General features: G+C 34.0%; 1 protein-coding gene across 2 annotated transcripts in view; it reads left to right on the forward strand.

Annotated features, from left to right (window-relative positions):
• The window catches only part of rg (A kinase anchor protein rugose), a 258,360-nt gene that overhangs the window by 30,407 nt on the left and 203,327 nt on the right, over positions 1-24,626 (forward strand). For both annotated transcript variants that reach the window (XM_085824292.1, XM_085824293.1), the window contains exons 12-17: positions 3,224-3,372; positions 5,383-5,863; positions 6,879-7,005; positions 7,094-7,202; positions 20,357-20,648; positions 22,922-23,074. In XM_085824292.1, coding sequence (XP_085680418.1) covers positions 3,224-3,372; positions 5,383-5,863; positions 6,879-7,005; positions 7,094-7,202; positions 20,357-20,648; positions 22,922-23,074 — 1,311 coding nt within the window. The remainder of the gene's footprint in view (positions 1-3,223; positions 3,373-5,382; positions 5,864-6,878; positions 7,006-7,093; positions 7,203-20,356; positions 20,649-22,921; positions 23,075-24,626) is intronic.

Here is a 24,626-nt window from a genome sequence, read left to right on the forward strand (position 1 = left end):
TCTTTTTATTTTTGTAATTCCATTGTTTGTTTCTTCAAAATTAAAAGTACAACGAAATCATAAAGCAGTTAAATGTATAAGTAGAAAGTAATAATAAAGTTTGCAAAAATGCAGCAAAAATAAGCATAAAATTACTGCAGTTATATATTAAATTAGGGACTTATAATTTAAATGTAATACGCTACCAAATAAACAAGCCATATTATGCAGCAAAATGCAAAGCAATATTATATATAAAGATAGACGCATATATAAAGTATAACAATGGAATTTCTAATTTTGTCATTTTTCTTATCAGCTTCTTATATTTCAGCTTTTAAGGTACTTTTAATTTATCTTTTGTAGGAAATGTTTAGTTAAAAAAAAAGTTATCATTTACTACTTGCTCAATTTTAAAATAGAATGTATTATACAAATTGTGCAGTTTTTTAAGCTAGTTCATTTTACCTTCATTTAGGAATTGCTTTACAAAAAGATATCATTTACCATCTGCTCATAATTTTAAAATAAATTTATTATATAAAATGTGCAGTAAAGTCCAATGGTACTCAAGTAACTTTCTAGAAACCTACTCATAATTTTCTCAAAGCATCATTTTTAAAGGTTGCTGAAATCTAACTAAACCTCACCTGCAGTGCTTAAAAATATATATATATAGTCAAAAGTCTTTAATCTGGACTCGTCAGGACTTCAGCGATTCCGGATTATAGATCATCAGTTTAAATCTGGTAAGATGGCATGCAGAAATTATAAAATTAAAAATATGAAACCGTAATTTATGAAATAAAGAGCAATTATGATCTAAAGGGTATCAAAATTTACAAAGAAAAGGCTTAATATTTATTTGTTTACTTTATTAAACATTTCTTTTAACGCGCGCATACATAAAGCATGCATTACGCATAGTCGGAATTAGAAAATTGCAACCAGAAAACTATTTGATGTGTATTTGTGATATTTATAATGACAAGGAATTTGATTTAAATCATACCAAAGACGGAGTACATCGAGATGAAATACTGCATTTAGTAAGGAATTATAAGCCGAATAAAATGTAAACATCTGCCGTGAAGATAAGGATAGTGCTGACAGATCAACTTCCAGTTCATTGTGCGCCGCGACGTCCCCCCCCCCCGCCCCCACAGAGCAGTGTGAAATTGATAAACAGATTTTGGAATGGTTAGAGAAACAAAGGATATGCCTTTATCCATTTTATGCAGCAATTCCACTTTTTGTTTGATGGACATCGAAACTTGCTTTCGCTTTGTAGATCCTTTGGCAGCTCCAGAATCGGAAATTCTTTTTAACATAATCGAAAGTTCAAGCTTACTTTTATAAAATTGCTCTAACAGTCTGCAAAAAATAATAAGCCGGATCCAATTAGAAGATTAAGGAACAACGCAATGTGCAACATTAACTGAAATAGATAATTAGATAATTTTAGCTTAGCTTATACTGTCCGTTATACATTAATTACGCATGCATAAACGTATTATGTGCATGCGTAAACGTAAATGTATTACACATGCGCAGAAAGTTTGTAGCTTTGTGGTCCGGATTATAGATCATTCCGGATGAAAGTCTTTTGACTGTATATATGTATTCTTGCATATGTATTGATCTTTATATTTATCACAAAAGGTGCAGAACACTGCAAGCATCGAGAACCAACCTTTTTACTCATCAAGATGATCTATAATTATGAATCACTTGTGTGTGGTTTTATAATTCCAGGTATTTTGAGGTACCCCTACGTAAATTGATTTTTTTCCACATTATTGTGAAGGATGGAAAAGAATATGCAAAACATCAGCTGATTAAGCATTCATATGTATTCATTCCCCCTCCTCCCACACATGCAATGGTTTGCATTCTGCTAATATATAGTCTATTTATATATGCATATATCATTTAGATTCTTCTTGTTTTATTTATCCCCTTAAAAATGATAAACATTATGTAACTTTCATATCTTGGTTTCCAGTGGTAAAAGTAGTGAAAAAGATGGGGAAGATTACACAAGTCAATATGATATTTATGAACAGTGATTTGTTCATGATGATATTTCTTATTTTGCTTATAGTAATTTCTTTTATCTCTAATAATTTTTAGGATTATGATGTAGCTGTAGAACTGAACACATAGCTGAAAATATATTTTGTAATTTTATGTTTAAAAAAAAATGGTCGAATATTTAATGTTTCGTTACTTACAGCCAAACTGAGACATTGTTGCTTGCAGTGTTCTTGTGTGGTGTTTAAACAACCCAGGCTCATTTATCAGTACTTAAAATGATAATTATGCTTTAATTGATTAAAATTATTTTTCAGAATTAAAAATATTTTTGTGAAATATTTGAGCAGTCTGAGTTAATAATTTTAATTAGAACAGCATAATGTGCATCTACATTTTGTTCTGTATTGGGATGTACTCCATGTTCTGTTGTTATTACCATTTATTTTAGGAACTTGATAACATGCTGAAACAGTGATGTATTTAAAATAAACTGGAAAAGATTAAAAGACTTAACACAGACACTTCATTCCAGACAAGGCAATTGCTATATCATGAACATTCAATTTTACAGTTTTGGGTGTAGTGTTGTCTTTTCATGGTTGTTTCCAAAGTAAAACAAATTACTGTTTTGCTGTCATCTTCATTCTTTCCAAATTTATTTGTCTTTCCCTTGTGCAAATGTTATCATGGCGTCTTCTAACTTTAATTTTAATTTCCTAATTCCTTGCTAAATTTCTGTACATGTCATAATTCTGGTGATCACTGTGCATTAGTAGTCAAAACTTCTTAGCATGATTTGAATCTTTGAAATTCATTGAAAAAATTTTAGCTGTAACAGCTTGCAGAAGTAAAAAACAAATATGCAGAATCAACTATAGGATGACAAAATTTATAACCATGCAAATCTCAGATGTGTTTTACTCCAACACCACTGTTATGACCATTAGTGTTAGAAAGTATACATTCTGAAGGGATACAAGAAGTGAGCCAGGACTATTCTCAAGCTTTAATTATTCCTTTATAAGTCACTTTGGCACTCTAAACAAAGAGCATCTGTCAGCTGTATTGCAAATGCTAAAGGAATAACAATGCCTATGCTATTTAATATTTCTTCATAAGCATCTTAATTCATGCACAAGACAAGATGTAATTTGTACAGTAAATAAACATGGGAATTTTAATTTCTGTGTATGATTTTCCTTTTCAGCCACTGATTCAGAATCCAGGAGTAATGGGCGGCTGACTGAATCTGGTAATGTTTGTAATGAGGATGCAGAGGATGAAGTTATTATTGTTGAAGATACAGATTCTAGTATACTAGCTCATCTACATTCATCTGGAGCTCCTGTGCCCACTGTAAGTCCCATTTTGTAATAGAATTAACTTAGTGGCTATTTTTTAAACATATGTATGTATTATTTATTATCTGAAATAGTCAAAGTGTAATATGAAATTTCATAATTTGAAATGGCTTATCAAAAAAATGTAAGGCCATCATGCATGGTGAAATCTCTCATAACTGGCAGTATGAAAATAATGGCACTTTTGAAGGTCTAAATTTAAATCTGAAATTAAGCCCTGAGAGATAAAAAATATATAATGGGCTAACAATCTGAAGATTTAAATATGACAGATATTTATGTTATGCTTCTGAATGCCAGTATAACAAGCCTTGTCCAAACAAAGGAATTGGAATATTGGAATATGAAAATGAATTTGCTTTGGTGTGTGAACTTTGAAAGTACTGCCCATATTTTCAGAAACAATTCACACTGAAAGATGCAATAGTTACTTTGTCTGTTAGTGACATAAATTATGACCTGTGATCATGTTCATAGATGATCAGTTGATTGATGAACATTCTTTTGGTCTTAAGGCATGTTTGATATCCATGGTTGATATATTGGATATACATACGTTTTCAGACAAGCTTAGTATTAGTTAAGAGGAGGAGAAGGTTTGGGTGAATGCAAACAGTTATATTTCCATCACTCTTTGTCAAGAGGACAATGGATAATCGAACATTCTTGGGAAGGGAGAAAGATGAGGAGAAGGAAAGGGAGAATAAAGATGAAGACAAGACAGGGAGCACCAAAGTTGTGTGGAAAGATCTGACGAAGAATTGCAGACTTTCATAAGTTTTGACAAGAAATGTTGGTCTGTGTCTGTACATGGTGCCATGAAGCTTCAATGCATGCACAGCAGATTTTTAAAATTACAGCAACAATCTTACAAACAGGCTGGCATTCAAAGTCATATGCTGTCACATTAAGAAGTTCATAACTTTCATGTGATAATAAATATGGTTATTTTAAAATGTTGTCTAATTTTGTTTTCTGAAATATAAAATCATGTTCATATGCTTTTATTTTAAATAATCTGTATGATTTTTGACATTATTAGTTTAATTGTGTTCAGTAGATTAAAAAAAAATATGATCGAGGGATTTTGCATGTTGTGATTTCTACAAATGGTATCACAAAATCTGAACAAGTAAGTTCTAAAAATATATATTCAATTATCCTGAAGATTTTCTTATCCAGAATCAGTAAGGTTCGATTGCTGGCAGTTAAAAGGGATTCTACTGCATTACAACATTATGTTTACGTTTTGTTTACTTTATAGGAGATACTGTAACCAAAATAGTTTGGTCTGTAGAAAGATGATTGAGCTGCACATGCAGATAGTATGTTGTGCTGTGTTAACAATATTTATTTTAAAGTTTAAGAAACATGCATTTTCATATGCAGGGTTGCAACAATAAATGTTTCAGTGTTTAAGTATAAACAGCTTCAAATATAGATATGCTAATAAAGATGTATGATGCCTCTTTTGTTGTGAAATTAAAAGTCTGTAAATGATATCATCATTTTAAAAAGAGCAAGGACTCCATCACAGATCATAAATGCTGCGGTTGACTTGCAACAACATTCACCTTTTTGTGTTACTTATTTAAAAAAGATGGTGAAATATGAAATAGTTTTTGTTTTACTTCTGTTTATTATAAGATTTTGTAAGATACTTAGAGAATGGTTATATGCTCATGATGTGGCAATATTGAATGGTGTGTAGTTGGTAAAATATAAATCGAATGCTCACTAAAAAGATGTTTACAAATTAATGCTTTAGTAAGACATATGCATAAGCATTTTTGGCAGTGTGTTGAAAAGTAGTTGGACAATATGAAGGTGAGTGTTTATCATACTGTGTGTAATGTATAAAGCATGTAATACAAGAACCTCAGTTTCTCAATAGCTGTTGTGCATGAAGATGAATGAGCATTCTAGGAGTAATTTTTCAATTGGATAGTTTTTCCTTATTAATGTGTGTTATATTTGTTATTTATTTTTGACTATTTCTTTACAGGTAATCAGGACACAGAAAACGAAAGGTGATCATAATTTGAGAAATGGAAGTGAAATACTGACCAATGGTGCTGGAGATGGTAGTCCAAGAGTTAATGGGGAAGTTACAGATAAAAATGTAGAAAGTGATTCTACAAACCTGGCACCAGCAGGGAAAGACAATTCTATCTGTGTTTCTAATTCAGATCCAACATTAATGTCAACATCACTTACTCAAAATGGTTTTTCAAGGACTATTGAATCAGTTGATGGCTGCCAGCAATCTCGTCCTGATGATCTGCATATCACTACGTTGGGCAGTGCTGACGACTTTCATATTTTAAATTCACCTCTTTCTAGAGAGGCAACACTCACACAGAAATTAGAATCTGCTCTTGGTAGTGTTTGCCCATTACTACGGGAGATCATGTTAGATTTTGCACCCTTTTTATCCAGGACGTTAGTAGGATCTCATGGTCAAGATCTACTTATGGAAGGAAAAGGTAAACATTCGTAAATTAATCTAACATTATTATTAACATATTACATGTTTATTTTCAAATCAATATAAAATAGTTTAATATCAGACTTTGGGAATTTTAGTACTAGGAAATGATCCGCAATTAAAATTGATTTCAAAATCAAAATTGGATAATTTGCAATAATCAGTATTATTTTTAACGTTTGATGTGTTAACAATAACTTTAAAATTGTTTTTTTCTTTAACTACATAAATTTTTCCTGTAAATGTTGTTTTGCATTAATTTTATAAAGTTCTATAACTTTTATTTCGCTAGCTTTCTGTAGTATGTATCTTGCGACAGATATATTTAAATATATGCTATGAACACTACTTTTTTGTTCATTAATGAACCCTTAATGCACCAACAAAAATTCAGAGAATGGTGGTTTTTCTGCTAATTTTGTTATTCTTTCTTTTAATTATAAACAAGAAAGTCATAATTTTTTTTTGGAGCGGGGGAGGGGGGTTAGTTGACAAAACTACATATACTGCTAAGTTAATTCAGGCAATTAAAAAAAAGTCATGCTAATAAAAATTTGTTATTCAATATTTACCATTATGTGATATCATCTAATGAGTCTTGATCACTATCTATAACAGAATTATGTAAAAATAAATTCCAAAAATAACAAATGAATATTCAGTCGCAAAGTACAGCCTGTTGGCTGTGATTCAGTGCAGCCTGCTAAAATGCAAATAATGCTTTTTGTGTTGACAACAGTAAAAAAGATACATGCGCAAACCAAGCAGCTGATACATGTGAATGGCAGATTTTTTGGGGTGAAGGCAAAGACACTCAAAACTGTATCAGATATATTCAGTTGTATTTATTTATATTTGGAAAAAAAAAAAATCTTGAGCATATTAACTTGGGGATGCAGAAAAAATTTAGCTCTGTACCCAAGGTAATTTAATTGAGTGCACTAAGAGTTTAAGATATTAGGTTTTGGGGCAGTCATTTGATCATTATATTTATTTTTTCTGTTTTTTATTAGGTCTTTGTACTTTTAAAAATAGTACTTCAGTAGTAGAGCTTGTTATGTTGTTATGTTCTCAAGAATGGCAGAATTCACTTCAAAAGCATGCAGGCCTAGCTTTTATTGAATTAATTAATGAAGGAAGGTATGTAAATTTTCATATTTTCAGAATCGTGCAAACTTTTATTTAGAATTTTCTTCATTAAGCTTTATTACATTTTGTGTTTTTTCAGACTTCTTTCTCATGCTATGAAAGACCATATTGTGCGAGTTGCTAATGAAGCTGAATTCATTTTAAATCGCATGAGAGCAGATGATGTTTTGAAGCATGCAGATTTTGAGGTATATTTTAAATTTACATTTCTGAAATTGCTTTTAACCACCTTAAATTACTTTTTATAATTATGAAATATGAGTGTAATGTTAAATTATCTGAGGAAAATTGCAGTCTTTAATTGACAATAATTCATAGTAAAACTTGTAGCCATTTTGAGGAAGATAAGTGCAGTGTCATTTGCATGTTCCTTTTCTTTATTTCTGTTCTGGGAATTATGTCTACAGTTAACTCAAAACCATGATGAATTCCAGGACTATGAGAAAAAACATAAGATAGCAGAATAACTCGCATTGTAATTAACATAAAATTACCATAAAATTTACCAATATTTTCATAATTTAGACATTTGGTTTGTTTGATTACTCAAACTAAATCAATATTTAAAACAAGAAAACACCCTCTTTATAAAGAAAAACTAAACATCTTTGGAAGTGAAAAAAACTAGGTTATAAGTGGCGTTAAAAATAATATTTGCTAGAAAATTTGAACAATATCATTGAGATCTAACTTGAGTTAAAAGAAGTCTATCAGAACTTTCTTAAAACAGAGTTTGTTCTTGGCATCATCTGCTATTACTATGTTGCCCCTTCCCAAAGGGCTGTCCTATAATCAGCCTTCCTTTCCTTGTCCTTTTTTGAGTTTAGTAAAAATGTTGAATGTCTATTTTGAAATTAAATTCTCATTCTCGTTAATTTCTTATTTCATTCAGATTAACTGATTCTTCTAAACAATTATTCAAACTGCTCTTAAGTGGTGATGATTCTATAGAAACCACAGCATTTATTGAAATATATTTATTGTTCTTATGATATTTAACGTCAATATTCAGCTAATCAGCTAATCATTCACATGAACATTTTGAAATTCTATTCTGTCAGTTTACAATGTTAATAAAAACAGAATTAATATAAATAAATATATTTTGTAGTATCCTTTACTGTGATTTGACAGTGTTGACAACCCTAGCTATCACTGCTTTTATCCTGTGCATTTTTCCTTATCATAATTGTACTTTCCATGGACAATTTAGCTTTATGCTAATGGTTAGTGATAATTGTTTCCCAATACATAAACATATATATGTGGTAATACCTTCTTGAAAAAGACATCTAAGAAACTACTTGAAAGGACAGTGCATTTAATTACATTTAAAGTATTTACATTTTTAACAAATATGTTAGTTATAAACTGAATTAACTTCTTCAATACATTTTTATTTACATTTTTATCGTAGTCGTTCTTTTACTGCATCTTGAGTCCAACTCATCTGATTGCCAACTGACAAAGCGAAAAATAAAACATTAAAAGAATTATACGATGAGCAATCTGTATGCCATCTGGTATTCAACATTGACACTACACATATATATACACACACGCACAGTCTGCAATTAACCCACTATCCAGGTAATTAACCCCCTATTTATTGAGAATCAATTGTATATAGGTTTGAATTATTTCTTATATTTGAATATCATTGCAAATAGAAATGTACATTCAGTTGAATATTGTTTGTAAATACAGTTTTCTGGAGTGTCAACACCATCATATTTAACAAATTTTAGTACTATTGAACTGATTTCTCAGCCCAGCAGCGAGTGAGTGATAAAATAACTGAGCATTGGTAGTGCAACCCAGATTCAAATTCAAACAGATTCAGAAGATTCAGAAGCAAAAACGCTGACTGCATGTCAATTTTTATGATTTTACCCATGTTTAATATGAACGTAAACTAGTTTTCCTTAAAAAATTCTTCATGAAGCTATCTTTTCCTTAGGCAGGTAACCCTTGCATGCTATGCCAAAATAACCACCCTGACCAACTCTGTATGCTCTTGGCTATCAGCCAAAAGAAGAGATGGTGTACATTCCATAGAAACTAGTTCAAATTTATGTTACATATGAGAAGGAAACCACAAAAAGCGTCCAGCCCGTTCACTGGGGTTTAAACTAGGGTCAGACTCCTCATCTTCACCAGCCATAACTCAGTGCTGAAATACGTATGTGCAAATACTGGCATTATCAAAGTAGTGGTTTATGTTTATCTTTTTTATGGATATGCTTCTTGTTTATAAAATAATCAATATAGACATACTTTCCCACCTTCCTTTAAAAAATGGCCTTTTTAGTATTAACTAACAGTGGTTAAGCCATAGCCATTTTGCTGTTTTGTAGATTATGAAAGATATTGTGGCTTTTGTCTATGGATGCCATTTTTGGTGGCGTGTGTTGCTCCTGTAGATATAACGATGGTAGCTTGGCTCAGTAATATTAACATTTTTATTTAATACTAGAAAAAGGTATATATTTTAACACAGGTTCACTGATACACAGTCGCAATGATTACAGTTCTCACGATAAGCATTTTTATAGTTAGCAAGTCCACGTAGTTAAAAAATCATGAAAGTGAAGTGGAAGAGAGGTGAGTGCGTGCTTCACCGACAGCAGCCAGGAACAGAGTAGTCAGTCTGAATTTTGCCCTAGTGGAGAAGAGGGAGAAAGCTGGTAGCACCCTCTCTTGGGCCAGTGGACAAATAATAATAATAATAAAGAGTTCTCCACAGTATTCCACCCTGAGTACCAAAGATGCGATGAAAAATTCAGTTCACAAATATCTGGTGTTGAAGCACACACATCTTCCCGATCGTGTGACAACTGGTGAAGCACTGGGAGGAAGCGTAAGGTCGATCGAAGGAGGAGCATCTGGAGAAACAGTTGGGTCCGGGGAAGCAGGAGGATCGTCTGTCTATTCCCAGAACGGTTTCCTTGTCGCGCATGAGAACAGTGAAATGTTTATTGTTACGTGCACAGAACTTGAAGGGTCCGTCGTATGGAGGAATGAGTGGTGATTTTACCACGTCATTTCGCACAAACACAGGAGTGCAAGTGCTCAATGCATGGTGTAAGAATGGGGTGGATTTGTTGTGGCATGATGTAGGAGTCGGAGACGGCTTCTTCATCGCCTCTCAGAAAATCTGGAGAAAGGATGCTGGATCGACTGGAGCAGAGGGTGGCTGAAAGAACTCAGATGGTAATTGAAGGGCTGTGCCATAGACAAGTTCAGCGGATGTACCTGCGAGCTCTTGCTTGAAGGAAGAACGTAAACCAAGAAGCACAAGAGGGAGTGATGTAGTCCAATGGGTGTCATTATGGCACTTTAGAGCTGCTTTTAGGTTGCGATGGAAACATTACACTAAGCCTAGGCAGAATGATAGTATGGCGAAGTGCGAATTCGTCGTATTCCAAGCATAGATGTCAGAGAATCGAAAAGGTGGGATTGGAATTGTCGACCTTGATCAGTAGTCGATGGTACACTAAATCGTGCAATCCAACCGGAGATGAATTGTGGAGCCACAGAGTCAGCAGAGATATCCTGAATGGGAAAAGCTTCAGGCCAACGAGTAAGTCTGTCAACGCAGGTGAGTAGATATCGGTAAACGTCAGATGGTGGCAGAGGACTGACGATGTCTATATGAACATGGTCGAATCGTTCAGAGGGCATCACGATTTTTTCCAAAGGGCTATAAGTGTGTCGGGTAACTTTCGAACGTTGGCACATGATGCAGGAACGAGTCCAATTGGCAATGTCCTTTAGCATGGATGGCCAAACAAATCTTTCTTGTATGAGCTTTTTGGAAGCTCGGATACCTGAGCATGATAGGTTGTGGAAACAGTCAAAAACTTTTTTTCTGAAGTCAAGTGGTACATAAGGTCAAAGTTTGTTGTTAGAGGTACCGCACAATAGTTGAAGAACCCGAGTAAGTTGTAAAGACTGGAATTTCAATGAGCAGTTTGAGTCTTCACTCAGACGTTTTAACTCCTCCTCTGTGTCTTACGAGTGGGCAATAAGTGTGAAATCCAGCAGTGCATTGGCATCAATACCTTGAATATGCGAGAGAGTATCTGTGACGACATTGCTGGAACCTGACATATGCTAAATATCTGTGCTGAACTGAGCTATGTAATTTAAATGACGAATTTGTCTCGGGGAAGCAGAATTTGATTTTGATGTGAATGCATGAGTTAGAGGTCGGTGATCAGTAAGTATAGTGAAGTGTTGACCTTCGAAATTATGCCTGAAGTATTTTATAGCTGCATAAATAGCTAATAACTCTCTGTCATATATGCTGTATTTTTGTTCGGTGGTGGATAGCTTATGTGAGAAAAATCCTAGCAGCTGGTAGTTATTAGAGTGGCGAATGTTTAAGACAGCTCCGATGGAAATGTCAGAAGCATCAACCATAATACTCAGCTTTTGGTTGGGAGAGTGGTAGGAGAGAGTTGCAGCATTAATAAGGTCGTGTTTACATTTTTCAAATGCCTGATTCAGTTCGTCGTTCCAAGGAATGGGACATTTATCATTCTTACGTGAATCTTTTAAGAGTTCATTCCTGAAAACATTTGAGTTCAATCCTGAATATGGGGTACGGGATAACAATCCAGGGTGGTAACCACATTAAGCGACAATAATCCCTGCATGGTTGCGAAGTCACCATTTGCCTTACGTAGCATATGCAGTGGGCTTGCCCAAGGGCTTTTTGAAGGCTGAATGATGCCTTTTGATAGGAGAAAGTCAAACTCTTGACATACAGCTTGAAGTAATTCTAGAGATAATATTCTAGGTTTTGAGAAAATAGGAGGTCCTTTAGTTTCAATGTGATGGAAAATTGTTGACATTGGTGCCCTCTCAAAAGTTTGTGAAGGATTGGTCAAGCTGTGGTAATTGGCAAGAATTTTGTCAAATTTTGAGTTACCCATCAAATTATGAATGCTAGTACTGAGCGGGTTCACATTGGGAAGTCTACCACAAGAATATAGTTTTGTTTGTCCATCAATTAAATGGTTGTTTTTAACATCTATAAGTAACACCTATGATGGGTTGATTGACGTCTGCCAAGACAAGAGGCCAAGTAAAGGTGCGACATATTTTTAAATTGATGGTCAAGAGTTTGGTGCCATACATTGTTATTTTGGTGCCGTTAGCAGCAAAGAGTACTAAGTGTTTTTTTGGCATGCTGACTGTAACTCTGGGGAATGACAGATAAATCGGCTCTGGTGTCAATTAAAAAGGTGAGTTTTGATGATGGATCGGCCAAAAGAATTCGATTAATGTGGCGGTCGCAATGTTGGCCGACAAGCGATCGCCAATCTAGTTTTCTGACTGCCGGAAATTGCATGGAGAAACACACTTTCGTGCATTGGAACCAAAATTAGTATGGTAGAAACAAGCGTTGTTGCACGGTTCTTTATACTGACGATAGTGTCCATTGGATCTATCACGCCTTCTGTTGTGTTGGGAATGATTGTCTCTTCGTTCACAGGAACCCTCATGGCTTTTTTTGATGGCTAGCGAAAGTTCATTTACTTGCTTCGTCAGCTCTGCAACTTGCTGTTCAATGGGAGAAGTAGATGCCGTAGTAGCACTATTTATGTTGGGGAGAGTTGTGTGATCTGTAATTTTATCAGCTACAACTGTGAGTTTTGGGAGATCATCACTTAAGGCAGCAAGAATACTTTGCGTATTTTGCGGGAGACGGGATATCCATACAGATTTCAACAAGGGTTCTCCAGCGAGGCTTTGCATACGGCAAAGTAATTGGGAGGGGCTTTGATGGCCAAGTTCTAGCCCCTGAAGAAGTGTACGGATTTTTGACTCCTCACTTTCAGAATGCAATTCAATTAAGCGTGTTTTTAGTGCATTGTATTTGGTGGGTGCAAAACGATATCACAAACGCTATTGAGAATATTGGATTTGATTGCAGATATCACATGATTGAATTTCGTGGAGTCAACAGTGATTCCGGCGATATGAAATTGGGCCTCCAGTTGTGCAAACCATAAAGTGGGATGGACCTTCCAAAATGGGGGAGGCTTGACGGAAACACGTGAGATATTAAGATCGTCTGTGATGGTTTGTGGTGAAGCTATGATTCACAAAAACATATATATATTGCCAAATGTGAGATAAGTAAATACACAAAAATCAGCCACTAATAAGTTCACATACGATACTAGTGCAAAATAAATAAAGTTAATGCAAGCATTAAAGTGAGAAAACGCTTTTTGTAGGTGTGCTATCCGAATATAAGTATAAATTTTAAAGTACTACTAACTGAGAATTTGCGTGGCTTACCTCCAAATTATACGAGAAATATTATATTTGCTCAGTCAGTGACAGGTTCAGCATAACACAATTCGCTTATGGAAAAATATTCCGAAAAACTTATTTTGTGATATGTAACCACATTGTAGGATATATATGTAAATCACTTGAAGCACTTTGATGTTTTGCATGAGGCAAATTCACAAGCACATTGTTAAGGAGACACAACTATTTTTCACACTATTTTGAAAATAACACAAAAATAATGATAGATTACGATATTCATTTTCGTTAACAGACGATATTTTCACTTCATAGCATTTTATGAGCACAGAAATTGATGATGCAAGCAGGTTCCAGGATGCACTTGTTCATTAACTTGACGAGTCATCATTTGTAGCTTTCATCTATGGATACCATTTTGGGTGGCGTGTGTTGTTGCTGTAGATATAACGAGGGTAGCTTGGCTCGGTAATATTAATATTTTTATTTAATACTAGAAAAAGGTATATATTTTAACACAGGTTCACTGATACACAGTCACAATGATTACAATTCTCACGATAAGCATTTTTATAGTTAGCAAGTCCACATAGTTAAAAAATCATGAAAGTGAAGCGGAAGAGAGGTGAGTGCATGCTTCACCGACAGCAGCCAGGAACAGAGTAGTCAGTCCGAATTTTCCCCCAGTGGAGAAGAGGGAGAAAGCTGGTAGTGCCCTCTCTTTGGCCAGTGGACAAATAATAATAATGATAAAGAGTTGTCCACAATATTATTAGATCTTCTCACTATCAATTGCCGGTGCCCATTTGCATGGATCATTTTACACCACAACAAAATAGTGTTTAGCACTAAACAAGCTTATATTACTGAAAGTAAAGATACCATGTAGAATTCATGGTAAATCATGTCATGTAAAATACAGTACTAAGTCAGAGACCTGTACTTGTTAGGATATTAGTGATTCTAGATTTTAGGCTGCTTTCTTTTTTGGTTTAATACTTTCTCTTTTCAGAAGTCAAACAACAAAAAATCAGCGTTATATTTACAAAATTTTCACAGGACTAGTTTCGATGGTTTTACCGAACCACCATCTTCAGCTGCAAAACCGCAAATGAACAAGATGGGAAATAATGATTAGATAAGATAAGAAAGGCCTGGACAAGAATAATACTTTATCTTTAATTGTATAGATAGACATAATTTTTCGTTCACTTGTCAAGTTCCGCCCTTGAAATCCTGAAACTGCGTAACTTCCATGTCAAGAATTTGTATTAAACTGTATTTTGAAACCATTTCTTTCTTACAAAAACCTCTTTATTATTTTCTTCTGTATCAGTAGCAATTATTTTATTAAACCTTTGAAACTCTGATATTTCGCCATTTGCCAGTTGATTGATGATTTTGGCATTATCATCACAATATGAAATTTGTAATATCCTCATGTATTCATTTATCTTCACTTCTCCATATTTTTTCTCAAATTCATTAACTGGAAAATTTTTCCTTCTATAGCATTCAAAATTTATGTGAAATAAGATTATTGTTTTGCCTAATTTAAAAATCACGGTTTCTAAAACCCCAGCTGCTGCTTTCGCTTTGCAGATCCTAATGCAGCTCCAGATTAGAAACTCATTTCATCATAAATGACAGTTCAAACTTTAATTTTGATAGGAAAGCTGCATTAATAATAGCTTACAAAAACCAACTAACTGTATCAAACTAGAAAGTTAAGGAAGAGTGCAATTTGCTGTGTTAACTGAAGTTCTTCAGAATGTCATTATTTTCTTTTTCCTTGCTATTCTACCAATAAAAGAAAACCTATATGAGCAACTTCCCACTCATGTGTGGTCATGGCTAATATTGTAATTGTTTTGGAAGTGAAAGTGAGATGCATATTTACTAAACAAGTGGCGCCATCTCATGACCTATGTGTTGAAAGTAAATAATAAGTTATTTTAATATTGGACTTAACAAAATTGGATTCACGACCCTATTGCCTCTTTTGTGTTGCTGCTTACTAAACTTTAATCATAGTCTGCTTTCAAGATCACATGCCTAAAATGGATCGTGGATCATCAATTTTCACAAAGTTTTGGCCATTCAGCCTTTACTCCCATATATGACAAGTGTAGGTTGCGTAGGAATTGCAGCTTCATTTGATCCAGCTAAGTAGAGGTACTTTTGCTCAAAGTCCTGAAAAGTTAAAAAAATTTCTAAGTGTCATCAGCTTGTGCTGCCATCTATGGTCGTCAGTAGAAGTAAACAAATGCAACTTAATAGCAATTATTGTATTCTTCCTGTTTAAAGTACAGCATATTTTTCAAACATGTACAATTTTAAATCCATAATTAACTGACTAAATGTACATGTCTACTTTCTTTTCTTAAAAGATCTGGCACTATTACTCTGATAAAATTTGTTTACATGGTCACATGGCCATCCAAATTGAGAATTTTTTGAAAAGATTGTGTTTATAATTAATTAAGCAACTAATTTTCAAATAATATGAATAATAAAATGTATACATAAATTTGCAAACATCTAAAGTATCTGGTAGTAGTTTGTTTCTTTATAGTACTGAATGCAAAATCATTACCTGCATTACCAGGTGTAAGATGAATGCATAAAAAAACTTGATTAAGTACTCGGTTACATATGGAAAAAGAACTATATATACAACTAGCAGTTGCTGTTATGATGTATGATTTGAAGCCTCCTGTGTTTTTGATCAATAATGTTATTGTAGTTCCCGATATTCTGTTTGATATCTTTCTCATGCCTATTTCATTTGTAGAAGTTCTGAGAAAGTTGCAAAATTTGAGAGTCTGTGGGTGTCATTCTAAGATCTGTGTGAATAACAGAATTTCTGATGAACCATGGTGCATTGGTGATTATTCGTATTGACTGTAAATAAAGTATTCTTTTTGTATTCAGGCTTAATTTGGAGTTTTAACCTATTAAAGGGTAAACGCTCATTAGAGTTTTGTTTGATTTATCTTTCACGTCTTGTATGTATTTCTTAGAGGTAAGTTTTTCATCTAAAGTTACACTTAGATATTTGATCTGTACATCACAAGACACATTTTCACCAATCAGAGTAATTTCTCCAATGTTGTTATTGTTGGAATATTTTTGGAAATAAACAACAGTATATTTATTAGGATTAATCTTAATTTTCCATGCCTTGAACCATTGTGATAAAATGTTAACAGCCTCTCAAAGTTTTTTTTTCTTTTTTCTTTTGGCAAGCCTTGGATTAATAGATTTACTGAGGATAGCAGTGTTGTCTGCATAGCAGGCTGTCAGGGCGTTATTGTTGTTTGGAATGTCATTAACATATAAATCGAAGAGTATAGCACAGTTACCAAGCCTTGAGGCATGCCAGCATGGATATTCTTGATGTTTGAGAAAGTATCTTTGATTGTGATTGTGTTCTTGCAGTGAGGTGGCTGGCAATGAGAAGAATGATATTAGGAGGAAAATTATAAGAAATGAGTTTGATAAGGAAGCCTTCGTTCCAAATCATACAATGTCAATAAAATGTCCAATGACTGCCTCCTCCCTATTGAAGCAGGTTTCAATGAATTCAGCAATCCTGATAACTGAGTGGGTAGTTGGGAAGTTATTGCAGAAGCCAAATTGGTGGTCCTTCATGATGAAAGTAAATCTGTTTACTATTAAACGCTCAAATAACTTTTCCAGAATTGGTAAAAGGCTAATGGGGAGGTAGTCAGTGTTATTGAATACGGATTTTGGGGATTTCTAATTATGGTAGTGATTGCATGTTTCCAAGGAGATCCAAAGCTTCTAATTGCTTTTCAAGATTATGTGCCTGACACTTTCACTGGAAGCCACACTCTCCAAACCTGAATGCCTGCCTCTTCAGTTGATTTTACTCCTGCGCCTATGAGATCATCTTTTTACGATTTAGTGATATTTTTCAGAGCACTGTATCTCCTCCTTTTTCTTCTTTTCAGAATCTCTTAAAAGATTAATGCCTGTACAATCAATGTACAATTTTCAGCCTGTTAGGCCTCTACTGGAAAGAGCTGCTAAAAATTAGCCAGTTTTAAAACAAATATACAAGTATTCATTTTTTACTATTATGTTATCCTTTTCTGGTCTTAATTAAAAGAAAAAAATTCTTGTAGTCTAGAAGTCCACACATGAGATCATTCTGGATATTAGACACCTGGATTTCAGCTTTATAGTATACTATAATGGACAAAAGAAACACTGAGCGGAAGGGATTAGTGCACATTGAGCTTCAAAAGGATGACAATAGAAGACCATATAACTTAGACTGTTGTAGGTTCTTATATAAACTAAAACAATTAAGAGTGGGCTTTTACAATTCACTTCAGGGTTAACAATTCCCATATCATTTCTAACAGATGTGAATGTAAAACAGCAATTGCAGTGATGCCATAAACACAGAACCTAGTCATTTGATGTATGCAAGAATGCTGATTGGTCAGATAAATGATCTTTTACATTGTTCCTTATGTAATGTAATGTATGTTAGTCATGTGTAAAGAGTTTAAGATATGTATAGTATTGTTTTATATCATCTACGAAATACAAGATGGATCTATCTTGACTTGGTAGCCAGTGCATGGCTTTCTACAGGGTTAATTCTAATCCTAGAAGAAGAGCTACTGCCAGAAATTATTTTGAAATTGAATCAGTTGGATCCAGGCATCTCCATAAGTAGTATGAAGAACTCAAAGACATATTAAAATATATTATCTCTGTCCTTCTTTCTTCCCTGATCGTATTGGCATCAAAACATTGTTCTCCATATTAGGAAATAAAGATGATATCCATTACCAGCATCTTTAGAAGAGCTTCCATGATTTCTTCATGAAGAATGGTATTGTTTCCTAAAGCACTATCCATGACTTGCATAATTCTAGTCTGCGAAAAATTCAAGTGGTGTACATAGCAAGCTAAAGATGTCCCTATATCTTAATAAAAAATTTCATAGTTGATAGAATAGAAGGGAAACACATCAATGTGACAATTAAAATCTCAATAGCAACCTTGTATTTGGCGTACATATACGAGGGCTATCCAGAAAGTAGATTACGTTTTGGAATAAAAAAATAAACAAAGTATAGGAAACAAATTTTATTATATACAGATGAAAGCCACACTCAAATACTACTTTTCTACATAGTCACCATACAAATTAAGGCATTTATCGTAGCGATGTACGAGCTTGGAAATTCCTTCGTCGAAAAATTCGGCCGCCTGCGCCTTCAACCACTTCGTTACCTCTTCTTGCAGCTGTGCGTCATCATCAAAACGCTGCATAGCCAGCCACTTCTTCATTGCTGGGAATAGGTGGAAGTCGCTCGGTGCCAGGTCGGGACTGTACGGCGGATGAGGAAACAACTCCCACTTAAAAGATTCAAGAACTTTACGAGGGACATTTGCCGTGTGGGGCCGGGCGTTGTCGTGAATCAACAAGATCTTAGAGCTCAACATTCCTCTGCACTTGTTTTGAATTGCTCTTCTGAGTTTTTGGAGAGTTTGGCAATACCTTTGAGAGTTTATTGTAGTGCCTCTTTCCAGGAAGTCCACCAAAATTACACCTTTTCTGTCCCAAAAAACAGTCGCCATCATCTTCCTTGCCGACATTGTTTGCATGCATTTCTTGGGTTTTGGGGGAGAACTTGTGTGCCCCCACTGCATTGATTGCAATTTCGTTTCACAGTTCACATGTTTCACCCATGTTTCGTCACCAGTAACGATGCGATCGAGTAAAGTTACCATCCTTATGGTAAGCGTCCAAAAAGTTCAACGCTGCAACCATTCGCTGATTTTTGTGGTCCTCTGTCAAGATTTTTGGAATCCATCTTGCACAAAACTTGTGGTAACCAAGCTTTTCGCTGATGATTTCGTGCAACAAACTTCGCGAAATTTGTGGAAAACTCAAAGAAAGTTCCGTTATTGTGAAATTTCGATTTTCACGGACTTTAGCATCGACTTTTTCGAGAAGTTCGGCGGTCACTATGCTGGGTCTCCCACTTCGATCTTCATCGTGAACATTGGTTCGGCCATTTTGAAATCTTATGACCCACTGACGCACTCCACCTTCAGTGATAATGTTGTCCCCATACACTTCACGAAGCTGCCGATAGATTTCTATCGGTTTACAGTTTTTTGCAGTCAGAAACCTTATTACTGAGCGCACCTCGCAGCTCGCGGGATTTTCAATTAACGCAGACATTTCAAACCGTCACAGTATCTGAACGGAGCACAGCACGAACCTCTCACTAGCACGGCTAGATGCAGACTGAGCTGCGCAACGCTCTGACCCCAAGATGGCCGCGCTAGCCCCGCCCCTAGCGGACACAGACGGAAACGTAATCTACTTCCTGGATGGCCCTCGTATTACAGCACTCTATCGATTTCGAGGGCAGCTAAAGGTCCCTCCTCAAAGTAGGCGGCCAGTGTAACTCTGATTCATAAATCCGGTAATGACCACATGCAGTGCTGATAACGAGCACAGGTTTCTGAGACTCCTTTTGCCAATGCTTTATTTTCTTCTTTTTTTTCCCCTTCTAGGAATTTAGTTCTCCTGATGAGGAGGGACCTTTAGCTGCCCACGAAATCGATTGAGCATTGTAATATATGTACGGCAAATACAAAGTTGTTATTGCGAGTTTAATTCATAGTTGATATTTTGATTAGTTTAATAACTATTTGTTTATCTGCATAACAGTATGTGTACACACTCACTTGTGCACGTATGTGTACACACTCACTTGTGCACATGTATGGGAATGTTGTATTTCTCAGCATTACATTTTCTGATATTTTTCAGATTATTTCCTATCTTTCTTTTTAAGATATCAAATCTGTAACAACCATTTTATTCTTTGATTATTTTAAAAATATCCTAATCCTCCTAAATCTCCTCCTAATACTGCTGTTTGTTAATAAGTTGGAAAAATGTATATGAGAGATGGAAAAGTATTTTAAAAATGTGCATGCCTTATCTGTTTTATCACATACTAAAGTAACAAGTAACATATTTTTTTTCCAGTCTCTTTGTGCCCAAACTGTGTTGGACCGTAAAGAAGAAGAGAAAATGTGTGATCACTTGATAACAGCAGCTCGTCGTCGTGACAGTGTGACTGCCTGTAGAAATATAGAAAAAATTTTGAACATTCTCACAAATAAACACGGTGCATGGGGAAACAAAACAAATGCTATAATAAGGGAATATCTGAAGTTAGATTCATGGGAAGATGATGCACGGAGAAGAAAACGTTTTGTTCAGAATCCCTATGGATCTAGTCATCCTGAAGCCACACTGAAAGCAGCAATTGAGCATGGTAAGAAGAACCTTTTTAATCTATTGAGAATGTTGATACTCATGTTTTTGTTCTGTTAATATCTTATGTAAAAATAATTTAAGTAACTTGGGAGCATGAATTATGTATCTTCTAATCTATTACCATTATAAAGATAAATGTAATTTTTGCTTCTAATTAATCAGAAGGTTATTGTAAATATAACAACATTTTAATTAGCAAAATATTTAATAAATTAAGTATTTTTTCATAATTAATGACCCAATTTAGTTCATGTTCAGAGATCAGTAATGAAGCTCTGCATACACATACAGGATATAGTTCTGAATGTCTGTCTCTGGATATCCGAGAAAAGTGCTTTTCTGCTGAAATTAATGGTATCACCTCTCAATGCCAAAAATAACATTTTTTTGGCTGTTACAGTGTGAAGAATATATTTTAGAAGTTTGTTTGACTGAAAGTATTAATTTTTTGAAGCAGTTAAAGAAGAAAAGTATAATTGCTGATGTAAAGCAACAAAGTAAATTAATGCTTTCAATAATTAAGACACAATAACACGCCGAATAAATACTAATTCAGAAGTCAAACAACAAAAATCAGCAAACAACAAAAATCAGCATTATGTTTACAAAATTTTCACAGGACTAGTTTCGATGGTTTTCCGAACCACCATCCTCAGCTGCAAAATCGCAAATGAACAAGATAGGAAATAATGATTAGATAAGATAAAACAGCCTGGACAAGAATAAGCAAGTGGCGCCATCTGTTGGTGAAACCAGAATTAAAACATAATTTCTTTAAAGGCCGAAGGCAAATTTGGATTGGAATTAGGATCGTTAACTAGAACAGAAAGATTTTTATGAATGTGAAATGCCTCTAGAAAATCCAGTTCTCCAATGGAAGATGTTTTTTGAATGATTTTGGCAGCAGAAAAATTGAAAGTGTGATTTTCGGACCAACAATGTTGAGCAACAGAAGACTTCTGTGTTTCCTTTTTTCTAACATATGCCTCATGTTCCTTGATGTGAAATTTTAAGACTCTCTTAGTTTGGCCAACGTAAATTAAACCACACTGGCAAGGAATCCTATAAATACCCCAGGAATTCATATCCGGAATGGGGTCCTTGGGTATGGAACTCAGAATTTTATTGATGGGAGAATAAACCCAGTTTTAAGTTTACCCTGTTTGAAGGTAATAAAGATGATTTAAATAAAGTTTTTTCAACAATGAATTCTATTGATCCTGCTATTCAGTTCACTTTTGAACTTGAGACTTGCAATTCTCTTCCGTTTCTCGACATTCTGGTCACACGTAACACATCCAACTTCAGTACTACGGTTTACCGTAAACCTTCATCGGTTTGCCTTCCACCTCACTTTAAATCATTTCATACAACTAAACAAAGTTGTAGCTTCATTTTATTCCTATGTTTTCCGTGCTCTTCAAGTTTGCTCCTCCAAACTAGCCCTTGATGAAGAACTAAATTATTTAAAAGCAATAGCTATTGACAGGGGCTTTTCACCCAAGATTATTAATCAAGCAGTTAAAAAATTCTCATCTCAACACACTAAAAGGCACACTCTTGTTTTAGGAGATTATAAAAATTCTGTTGTCATTCCCTTCTTTCCATCAATTAGCTATAAAGTTGCACATATTTTGCAGAAATTTAACTTTCGGGTTGTTTATTCTCCCATCAATAAAATTCCGAGTTCCATACTCAAGGACCCCATTCCGGATATGAATTCCTGGGGTATTTATAGGATTCCTTGCCAGTGTGGTTTAATTGACATTGGCCAAACTAAGAGAGCCTTAAAATTTTGCATCAAGGAACATGAGACATATGTTAGAAAAAAGGAAACACAGAAGTCTTCGGTTGCTCAACATTGTTGGTCCAAAAATCACACTTTCAATTTTTTCTGCTGCGAAAATTATTCAAAAAACATCTTCCATTAGAGAACTGGATTTTCTAGAGGCATTTCACATTCATAAAAATCTTTCTGTTTTAGTTAACGATCCTAATTCCAATCCAAATTTGCCTTTGGCCTTTAAAGAAATTATGTTATTATTGTGTAATTGTGAAAACTGCATATAATTATGCAAACAGAGAAAGTTTCTTCATAGTCTTAGTCTCGTTTTTTTAACCCGTATTGAAAAGCAAACTTCTTTTGTAGATTATCCATATTTATTTATAGGATTTCGCATCAACATATATTCATCAACTTTTGTTTTTAATTAAAATAAAGAAGTTTATTTTTGTAATCGTTGATAACAATTATTTTTGTATGCTTTCCAGGGGCCCCTGAAGATGCAATTCTGCAGGCTCGAGAAGAATTTCATCAGCATCTTGCTCTCACTCGCCGGCAACAGCAACATCATTTGCAAAGTAGTGACTTACTTGATGATAGTGATTTATGGGATGATAAAGATCTTGATGCTGAACTAGCTGGTAAGTTGAATATTGTGTGCAAATGTCTTGTCAATAGTTAAATAAGAGCTTTCACTTCTCATGCCTATAGTTGATGCCATGCTTGTATGCAGTAATTCATGATGATCAGAATTTTATAGCTCTTGTATCTGTGCTTCCTAGTGCAGCTATAAAGAAAAATTAGAGGAAACATAGGTCATAGCTACCCAAAACTAATTTTTATTAATTAATTTTAAAAAAATTTAAAGTTCATATTTAATACAGTATAAATATGTAGTTTTAGTTACTTATTTGTCAACCTTAAATGCTAAAATTTGATGAAAAATACAGCGTAATCAAACTTACATAAATTATATAATGCAACACATATTACTTATCAAATTATTATTATATATATTATACTTATTATATATATATATATATACTTTATATATATATATACTTATTATTATATAATGCAACACATATTGCACATATTGCACAGATTACTTATCAAAAATTTGAAAACCACTAATTAATTTTTATTTTGGTATGGAAAATATTTTGTAAGGGTAGCAATCTACACGTTTGTTTGCTTTTAAAAATATGAACTAGTTTCTTTCTTTTTTGATTCCATTCATTTGGGGGGGGGTAGCAAAAGAGATCATACAAAAACTCTCCATTATGCATTTAATCCGAATTATTATATACTTATTATAGATAGAGTAATAATATGCAATCATGGATACAGTAACTGTATAATATCTTTAACCAGACATATTAACAATATATAGATATAGCAATAATATTGCACATTCACATAATATGTTAATTTAGTTTTTGCTAAGATTTCAAATGCTTAGTAATTAATTCCATAAAAATATAAGCTGACAGGAAAATTATAAAATAATCTCTTTAAATAAAAACAGAACTCACTCTTGCCATTTAATAAAACTAAGCCCTTATTGGTAAAATGTACTTAAAACCAAAAGAAACGTGTAAACTAGTGATTTCCAAATAGTTTTTCACCAATTTCAGAGGTCTGAAAAACACTTTTACACATTGAAATTAAAATATCTTCAATTACTTTTATATCTGATGGCCAGAACAATATTACAGTCAATTTGTTTTACTGTATGAGTATTATGCATACTAAAATGTCTTCATATTCTTGAACTGACATATTGTGATTGATTAGGGTCATATCAGATGGGATGAAATACAGGGACAGGCATACACTGGACGTATTAAAACAAATGCTAAAGGTTTTTGTACTTTTTAATACTACAAGTAATAATCTAATATTATTGCTGTAATTTAGTATAATTAAAGCTGTTATTTATTTTCCAATAGTTGTATATATAGGTTGAGTGTACACTGCTAGCCATTAAAACTGCACCAGGAAGGAAAGCAAATAGAAAAAAGATATTTATTGTATGTAAGCAGTGTGGCATGAAGACAAAATGATTAAATTTGTTATCAGTACATTGGTGGGCAGTAATTATGTGAGAAGTATAGGGTGGGCAGTTTTGTCAGCAGTACAGGGATGAGGAATTAGTAGAAACAGCTGCCACTCTTGACAGCTAGAACGACC

The sequence above is a fragment of the Stegodyphus dumicola genome, chromosome 9 (genome assembly GCF_044657685.1).
Source record: "Stegodyphus dumicola isolate Sdum_Otavi_A_Nest chromosome 9, ASM4465768v1".
Taxonomy (NCBI): Eukaryota; Metazoa; Arthropoda; class Arachnida; order Araneae; family Eresidae; genus Stegodyphus; species Stegodyphus dumicola.